At 58.6% G+C, this 9,272-nt stretch overlaps 1 protein-coding gene across 3 annotated transcripts; it reads left to right on the top strand.

Moving 5' to 3' along the window:
• The first annotated feature begins 2,497 nt into the window (after positions 1 to 2,497).
• On the top strand, positions 2,498 to 9,026 carry IHH (Indian hedgehog signaling molecule). 3 transcript variants are annotated; one of them, XM_032480275.1, is made up of 3 exons: positions 2,498 to 3,189; positions 5,629 to 5,890; positions 7,590 to 9,026. In XM_032480275.1, the coding sequence occupies exons 1-3, from the start codon at positions 2,878 to 2,880 to the stop codon at positions 8,246 to 8,248; spliced, it is 1,233 nt and encodes a 410-aa protein (XP_032336166.1). In that variant the 5' UTR covers positions 2,498 to 2,877; the 3' UTR covers positions 8,249 to 9,026. The 3 variants fall into 3 exon arrangements, with proteins under 3 accessions (XP_032336166.1, XP_014416560.1, XP_032336167.1); XM_014561074.2 differs by lacking the exon at positions 2,498 to 3,189 and adding an exon at positions 4,372 to 4,528; XM_032480276.1 differs by lacking the exon at positions 2,498 to 3,189 and adding an exon at positions 4,562 to 5,418.
• Positions 9,027 to 9,272: the final 246 nt, after the last annotated feature.

Raw genomic sequence — 9,272 nt, 5'->3', positions numbered from 1 at the left:
ATAAATTTATTAGCCCACCCAATCTGCTTCTCCCAGGACACACCCTGATCACTGCTCCTAAGTTAGCCAGGTAGAGGAGGATCTAGACTTAGTGGACACAATCTAAACCAATGTTCCCCTGCTATAGAAGCACTCTGATGCTAAACTGTATCAGCACTGCATAAGTAATTCTTGTTTGATGCTGATCAGATCTTTACCAGAGATTTGTATTCTATAGGATCACAGTATAAGAGGAGAAATGAGAGGAAGAATGGCAAAGTTAATAAATGGTTCTAAGTTAGAACCTCTGGGAGAAGCTTAAAGACAATGTCTTTCACTTAGAGAACTAAGAAGACTGGAAATGAAGTTAACAGCTCTTCAAGACCATGCATATGAGATTATAAGCAGGACAATGGTCCTCGTCTGTAAGGCCAGAAGAACAGGAAAGGAGCTGATTTGTAAAGAGAGAGAGGGCAAAAGAAAGATTGAATTGAAGGCAAAACTTCTCTAAAACAGTATTATAAAACACTGAGATAGGTGATGATGGAAGCCTATGGGATTTTATTTTTTGGTCCTCTGAAAAACAGAGAGTCCCTATATGTTTGGGTTGGGAGAGGTACTGACCCGCTGAGTAGTGTGCCCAGGAAATCTAAGCAGGAGAGAGGGAAGGGGTGGGGAATATTGCAGGGATCATTCTTGAGCCCCAGAAAACATGTGTAAAAGCACTTCAAAATCTTTCAAGAAAAAGAAGTAATGCTGGAGTAATCTGTGACTGGGAGACACAGAATCCGAATGCAAATATAAGATCGAACATGGGGTGTGGGGAGGAAGAACAGGCAAAGGGGAGTAAATGAAAAGACCCATTTCCAAGTGACAGTTATCCTTCCACCCTGGTGGAGCCATCCTAAATTCCCTTCTACGGGCCTCAGTTTCCTTTTCTGTAATATGATGTGCTTGGATTAAGCACTCTTTTTTGAGTCCCTTCCAATTCTAAATTTGTGTTCACAAAATTGATTCAGAGAAAATGATGTGAGTATATCTGTGAAAAGCTTCCAACATCCAAAACCCAGGTTGTACTGAATGGGTGCATGATGTACAGAAAGAGATCCTGTATTGGTGAGGGCTCTGGGGCTTTGGGGTCAGAGGGAGGTGGGGGGTTGAATCCCTCAGCCAGGAGCAAGTTGCTTTTCTTCTCTAACTTCAAAATCTTCATTTGTAAAATGGGGATAATAATAGCTCATTTGTAGTTGCAAATTTAAATTAGATAATGCAAGTAGAATGCTTAGTATAATAATAGCTAGTAACTTCCATATATCAGGCACATAAGCATCAAAAAAAGAACTGTACCTATTAATATTCTTGAAATGAGAATTTTTAAACTTTTTTATTTTTCACCCTTTTATTTCTGTCTCTGTTGAAGTTGTGGAAAATGTTGCAACCAAATCACATAGTTTGTTGTGGTGGTGGTGTTTGTTTTTAATACACTTGCCTTTTCTAGTTTTAACGGAATGAATCCAAATTCATTCAGCTTTCCTGAATGTCTTATTAAAATACACACACAACCCATGTTTACTTCTCTAGCTGCCTCCATGTGTTCGGCTGTCCTTCTTCATTTGTAGAGCTCAAAGAGTAATTATTTAGTAGCTTCTGTATGCCGGTGGCTCTCAATCGTTTTTTGCATCTTAGCAAGCCCCTGCCCCTGCTATCTGTGCTGCCCTACTTTAACGTGGTCAGTGGGGGTTCCTCCCGTATTCTGTTGATGTCACCATTATCCGCTCTTCTCTACACCTTGGCCTATTCCTTTGCAACTTCCTCTTGCTCCTTTTAACAGTGTTTCCAACTCGAAAGCCCCTATAAACTCTTCTGGAGGTTGGATGCCCTACTGCCAGCTTCACACCGGGCGGCCGTGGGATGTGCACCGGGTTGATACAGAATTCAGCTCCACCAAGCTGAGAGGGCGTCTCCTGGGCTAGGGTGGGGCACCAGGTTATGAGCGGCCTCCTGCCTTTTGGGTTTACTTCCCCGCAGGGGACACCGTAGGCGGCTATGCGGTCCGGCCACTGCCCCCCGCCCCTCGCGTCCGGCCGCGCCGTGGGTTGCGGTCTCTGTGGGGGTGGCAGCTCCTGTACGGGAGGTTAGCGCCTGGCGGGGCACCCCGGAGCCGCGGGGAGCCCAGAGGCTTGGCCAAGGCGGGGTGGGGCGCGTCCGGGCGGGGAGGGCAAACTCAGGCAGTGCAGGGGGCGCCGAGGGCAGCGGGCGGGCGTACGCGCGGCAGAGGAACGAGCGGGACGAGGGCTGGCTAGTGCCGGGGCCGCCCGCCCGAGGGGGAGGAGGCTGTGCTGCCCTTGCCGCAGGTTTGCTGTCGAGCGCACAGGAGGCAGGGACATGGGTAGGGTGCGGTCTGCGCGGGGCCCGAGCCCGGATCTCTTCCATTTCCCCTCTCACTCGGCCCCGGGCTGCGCCGCAGACGGCAGTAGCTCCCGCTCCGCCCCAGCCGCCTGACCGCCGGGCCGGGGTGCTAACCGCGGGGCCCGCCAGCCCGCCGGCCCGGCCAGCCCAGCCCAGCCCGGCGGCCCGCAGCCCCGCCGCCCGCCGCCCCCCGCCGCCGCCGCGTTGCCAAAACAAACGGGCCGGCCTATTTATTGGCGGCCGGCGAGCCGGGCAGCTCAGAGTCGAGGCGCCGAGGGGGACAGCGCGCAGCCACTAGCCAGGGCCTCGGGCCCCCGCCCCGCACCTGAGTCCCGCCGTCCCTGCGCCGCGCCGCGTAGCCCATGGCGCCCCCACCTGGAGCCCCCCGGAGCCACCCGGACGCCTGAGCCCCTGCAGCGCTCCGGTCGGCTCACCCACCCATCAGCCCACCAGGCGCCCTCGCCCGCCTCTCTCCCGGGCTACCCGGCCATGTCTCCCGCCCGGCTCCAGCCCCGGCTGCGGTTCTGCCTGCTCCTGCTGCTGCTGCTGGTGCCGGCGGCGCGGGGCTGCGGGCCGGGCCGGGTGGTGGGCAGCCGCCGGCGGCCGCCGCGCAAGCTCGTGCCGCTTGCGTATAAGCAGTTCAGCCCCAACGTGCCCGAGAAGACCCTGGGCGCCAGCGGGCGCTATGAAGGCAAGATCGCGCGCAGCTCGGAGCGCTTCAAGGAGCTGACCCCCAACTACAATCCCGACATCATCTTCAAGGACGAGGAGAACACCGGCGCCGACCGCCTCATGACCCAGGTGAGCGCGACCCGTCCTCTCAGGGCGCCGCTGCCGAAGCACCGCCACCTGCCTGGCCCTACCCGCCCCCTGGCACCTTTCCTTGACTGGCTGGCACGCCCCCTGGCACCTGCCCCTTTCACCAAGCCTGGCTGCCTCCTGCCCAAGATGGGCCGGCCGGGGTCCCGGCGGAGTGTTGGCATCCCCAAGCCTGCCGGAGGCTGTGAGAAGAGCTCCCCACTGCCAAGCGCCACAGCCTAGCCGGTTGACGGTGGCCCTCTGCCCCGAAGTGCTAGCTGCTCAGGTCAGACGCGGCACCCGGAGGTACCTCTACCCGACTGCCTCCTGCGCCTCCGGGACGCACCAGTTCCTCCCAGCCTAACCTTCCGTACAGCTGCGCCCCTTTCATTTTGAGGTCATTCGGCACCCCTGAGGCGAAGACGCTCCGGGCACTGAGGGCCCCACTGTCCTATCCTCCCCGCGTGCTCTCGGTTCGCTGCGCTGCCTTCTCCTGGAGTAGCGTCCCGGCGGGGTCTGGGTTTAAGGAACAGCGGGAAATAGTAGAGCCAGGACGCGGAGATGGAAAAGGGAACTTGCCGGACGAGCCCACGTGTCTGTTCCAAGAGCTGAGCGGCGCAGCTGCAGTTGAAGGATGGCGTGCCGGGCCACCGGGCTCTGGGACTGGACTTGGGGGATCCCTAGGTTTGGTGGCGGGAATGGATTGAAAGAGAGGGGCTGGCATACCTGGCAGCCCCAAAGCAGAGCTAACGTTAGTCTCTACGTGCTCAGAACAGAACCTGAGCTCAGCCCAAGCTCTGGGAGGTATTGGGGGTGGGAGCACAAACTTTCTTCCCTGCAGCCGGGATCGCAAGGGAAGAGACCTACGTCCCCTTCTTTAGTAGTCTCCCCGGGGCTTCCACCGCAGGCAAACAGCCTACTTTTCTAGGTGCTTTAGGAAGGGCAGCTAGACCACAGCCCTCAGCATGCACCCTGGCGCCGGGGCTGACCGACCAGTGTCGGGGCGAAGGTTGGCTGGTGGCCGGGCGGGCCAGGCGCCGAGGAATGCAGATAAGGATCCGGGCCACGGGCTGGGCAATCATTGACAGCGAGCGCCCGGGCTCTGGACCCGAAGAGGGGGGTGGGTGGGGGAGAGGGGCGGGGAGCAGGGGCCGCGGGGTGGACATAGGTGGGTGGCTGGAAGCCTGGCGGCAAGAAGCACGCAGAGTTCCTCCCCGGGCAGTGAGCGCCCCCAGCTAGATTGCAGCCTGGGAGGACCGACTGGGCCTTGAGTTATAGCTGCTGTGGGCTCCTGGGAGACGGAGTCCAAGGGTCTGTGGGGCCCAGACTCTGAGGGATGAAGGTAGGTTGAGACATGGGCTGCCCACACTCTGCAGCACCTGGCACCTCAGAGTCAAGAACTGTGGAGGGGCCCCTTTTCCCCTACATCCCTCCCCCCAGTCAACTGCGGGGTCCCTTGGGCTCCAGGCATGCAGGGAGCCAGCACAGGCGATGATCTTTGTCGTCCTTCTCGCTGGGCGCAGCTCGACTCCCACTCCATGGGAGGTGGAGCGTGAAGTCGGCTCCCTGAGGTCAGACGACGCTCAGTTTCTCCCATCCCTTCCCAGAAATGGGCGGCTCAGAGGTGCGAGGGCTCTGAGCTCAGGGAGGGCCCAGGTTTATCAACGTTACTTGGGTTTATCAACCCCCAGTGCACTCCTTGCAGCTGCGAGTAGCTCTTAGTCGTCCTCCTCCTGGCCAGGCCAGGAGCTAACCTTTACACCAGCTTCTGGTTCCCAGGCTGCTGCCTTCCCCGCGCGGGTGCCGGCCAGTTTTGGATCATGAGGGTCCCAACAGGAATGCTCTGTGGCGCCGAAGGATCCAGGCAGGCTTGGGATTCCCCTCCAACACACCCCCAGGCTGCTGAGGCGCTCCGCACCTGCCGCGCCCGGGCGCTTCGTGAGACAGCCCTGGGGCTACGGTGACACCTACTGGGCACCTCGAGCTTTGCACGCCTAGCAGGTCGGCCGCAGGCAGTCAGTTCCCCTACCAACTACCCTTACCCTCCAGGCTGCAGACAGTCCCTGGTCCCTGGTGCCACAGTGAGGCAGAGGGACCTGGCGCTCAAAAGGTGGAGCCCTGTCTGTGGAGGGATCAGTAACCTGAGAGAAGAGAGGGCACTTAGAGAAAAGCAGCCCAAGGATGAACGGATCGACGCGCCCTCCAGATTTGTGGCGCCACCGCGCGGTCCAGGTGTCTGGGGCAGTCGATGCTGGGATGGAAGCAGGCTAGCAAGCACGCGGAAGCACGTTAGGGTTCTCTGTTTCTAAGAGAGAGGGATAGAGCACCCTCCCCGGTTTCCCAACTCCAGAGAGTGCGGTGGGAGAGTGAGGGGCGAGGCTGCGCGGACTCATGCACGCAGGCCAGCTCCTCCCCGTAACTCCTCTCGCTTTCCTCTTGCAGCGCTGCAAGGACCGTCTGAACTCGTTGGCCATCTCGGTAATGAACCAGTGGCCCGGGGTGAAGCTGCGGGTGACCGAAGGCTGGGACGAGGACGGTCACCACTCGGAAGAGTCTCTGCATTATGAAGGCCGCGCGGTGGACATCACCACGTCTGACAGGGACCGCAATAAGTATGGATTGTTGGCGCGCTTGGCAGTGGAGGCCGGCTTCGACTGGGTGTATTACGAGTCCAAGGCACACGTGCATTGCTCCGTCAAGTCCGGTGAGCCGCTGCCGGGGGGCTGGGCCCGGGGCCGTAGGGCGTGGGCAGGCGGTGCAGGGCCCACTGGGGCCAAGAAGGTGAAGAGGCCCGCCCGGGGATGGAGGCGGGGACCCCGGGGAAGAGGACGTCGGCGGCGCTCCCCGCTGCTGCTTCTGACCACCTGCTCGACCCGTGCCTGATAGTGTCATGGCAGGAGCCTAGGGAGACAGGGCCCTGTCCCAGTGATGCTGGGTGCTGACCTGGCGGTCCACAGTCCAGAGCTGGCCGCAAGAGATGCAAGACAGAGCAAGCTGGACAGATGGAGGAAGCCAGGCTGGCAGAGACAGCCTCCCCACTCAGTGTGGTGCAGAATGGAGGCAGGTGGTGGGACCAGGGGCCAGGGTGTGCCCAGATACCAGCATGCCTGACCAGGAGCCAGGAGCCCAGAGGTTCAGAACCCATAGCCTGGCTGGAAGTCAGGCCCTTAAGGCACTATGTGCGCTCCTCTCAGGGGGCACAGGCGTCCCCAACCTCTCCCCCAGGGCCCTGAAGCTGGACATTTGGGGGCAAAGCCAGTCATGAGGGCAAGAATAAACAGAGTGGACTTAATAAAGTGGATTTTCCCAGATTGGCCGCCTTGTTGATTAGAATTGGCAGGCACTGGGGCCTTGCCCCCTCCCTCAGATCTTGTCAGCATCCCTGTCACCTGCACTGAACCCAGTCATGATGCTTCATATGGTTTCTGTGTGAATGCCAGCAGGGGTCCCCTGGCTGCAGGCTCAGCTCTCCACACTGGCACCATGCAGTGGTCACACTCACAGACCCAGCATACTGAGACCAGGCCCACCTTTTCCTAGTCCTGATCCCACCTGGGCTCACAGTGGTGACCCCACCCTGACCCTTCCCTTCAGTACTTCCCTGCCAACTGTATCTACTTCAAGTCACATTGACCCTTCACCTGCAAACATCATCCCAGTGCCAGCTCCCAGAGTGGCCACTGTCCTTGAACATTCTTGATCCCCAAACACTGTTCTCAATCCTGCTCACTGATGCCATTGTGTCCTGTCCCTGCACAAGGACCCAGCTCATGAGTTGAAGTTGATGATTTCACCCTTGCCACTGAACCATGCCCTGGCCTGACACTTCACTCCGAGTTTCCCCAGGAGTCTGTATTCTCACCACTGGCTGGTCCTCCTTTCACTTCTGTAGACTCCAGGGGCCGGTTTTAGGGTGAACTTGGGGTGCCAGTCTGGGAGGGCAATTTTTGGGAGCATTTGAGCAAGCGGGTGAGAAATAATGGGACATTCAGACCCCAAAGGAGCTAAGCGATTTGCTGTCTCCACGAGGCTACAGCTTTTGGGTGTCAAGTCACAGCTGACTACTGCCTGGCTCTCTGAGTGCTTCACAGGATTGAGAGCAGATGGGGGGTGCTTCACCTGGGCTTCAAGAGGGCCCTTTCCCTCACACTCACTGGGTCTTGGAGCCCCCAAATGCTCCTCTGTATTGGCAAAGCATGAGACTGGGGAGGAGAACAGACGATCACACTGTGGGCTGAGGGTTGGTTCAAAGCTGTATGGAAAGTGGGGGGCAGGGGCCAGGATATTGTGCTGGGCGGGGGCAGCCTGGGAGCAGGAGGCACTCTGGCTGGGCTGGGGAGGGATGCTGTGACTAGGAATCTGAGCTCATAGCAGTAATGCCTTCATATCCCTTCTTCCCACAGAGCACTCAGCTGCGGCTAAGACAGGTGGCTGCTTCCCTGCTGGAGCCCAGGTGCGCCTGGAGAGTGGGGCACGTGTGGCCTTGTCAGCCGTGAGGCCAGGAGACCGAGTGCTGGCCATGGGGGAGGATGGGAACCCCACCTTCAGTGATGTGCTCATTTTCCTCGATCGAGAGCCAGACAGTCTGAGGGCCTTCCAGGTCATTGAGACTCAGGACCCCCCACGCCGCTTGGCCCTCACACCTGCCCACCTGCTCTTCACGGCCAACAATCACACACAACCAGCAGCCCACTTCCAGGCCACATTTGCTAGCCAGGTGCAGCCTGGTCAGTATGTGCTGGTGGCTGGGGTGCCCGGCCTGCAGCCTGCCCGAGTGGCAGCTGTCTCCACACATGTGGCCCTTGGGGCCTACGCCCCATTAACGAGGCATGGGACACTGGTGGTGGAGGATGTGGTGGCCTCCTGCTTCGCGGCCGTGGCTGACCACCACCTGGCTCAGTTGGCCTTCTGGCCACTACGACTGTTTCACAGCTTGATGTGGGGCAGCTGGACCCCAGGGGAGGGTGTGCACTGGTACCCCCAGCTGCTCTACCGCCTGGGACGTCTCTTGCTGGAAGAGGGCAGCTTCCACTCACTGGGCATGGCCGGGGCAGGGAGCTGAAAGGATCCCTCCACTGCCCTCCCAGAACTGCCCAAATGGATCCAAAGGTCTCCCCACCAGGAGGGCCCTGGCCCTGGAAGGGACCTGGGTGGTGACACTGGTTCCTACCATCTCCTCTACCACAGAGATACATCATTGAGACTTGACTGGGCCATGCCAGCGTCCCCCACCCCCATCTTGGTGTAGTAACAGAGCTGTAGGCTGAGCAGCCAATGGGCTGTGGTCTCTTCTTCTACCCTAGAGACCAGTGGGTCCCAACCCAGTCAGCTCTCACTACGATTTTTCATACTTGCCTCCCCCAATGGGGAGGGCTCATTCCATCCATCTTAGGCCCCTCTTAGGTGGGCTTGCACCTCAGTTGATGCTGCTAGATTCCCTGGGAGCCAGCAGGGAGCTGGCTGGACTCAATGCTGCCCGGAACTGAGAAGGCTGTAGGGTGGGGCAGCCAGCCTGGCCATCCTGAGGCATGATCTTCCTTTCTGGCCACACTCCTCAAGACACATCCACAGACTGTCGCAGTCAGTGTACAGAATTCTGTGTTCCAGCCAATGTGATCATGGTGCCCAGGACCGGGGGAGTGGGCTAGATGTCCTGCCCACCCTTGCCCACCCCCGCCCAGGCCATATGCTCCCTCTTCTGCTGAACCATGACCCCCACCCCTCCTCCGGTCAGTCTCCCCCACCTTATTTATTGGCGCCGAGGGGAAATCCATGGGAAAACTTGGGGGATGTTTTGCTCTTTTCTTCCTTTTGTAATAAAAGTTATTTAAGTTGTTAGAGCCATAGAGTCCAGGATGCTGCATAGGGCCAATCCACAGATAGTTTGGAGCCATGAGTGGGTCTGTCCAGGGGTGTGCTTAACCTTCCTCCAAGGACAAAACCCCCAAAGCTCCCACCCTCTCTGCAGGCCCTTTCTTACCCAGTAGGTCTATAAAGTCTCAACAGAGAACTGTGCCCTGTGCCAGGTAAGGCCGTGTATGCTCACCTGAAAGTTTGCCCTAAACACGGTTAGACCACAGAGAGAA

The sequence above is a fragment of the Camelus ferus genome, chromosome 5 (genome assembly GCF_009834535.1).
Source record: "Camelus ferus isolate YT-003-E chromosome 5, BCGSAC_Cfer_1.0, whole genome shotgun sequence".
Lineage (NCBI taxonomy): Eukaryota > Metazoa > Chordata > Mammalia > Artiodactyla > Camelidae > Camelus > Camelus ferus.
Note: the sequence above shows the minus strand (reverse complement) of the source record. Positions and strands in the feature narration are given on the sequence as shown.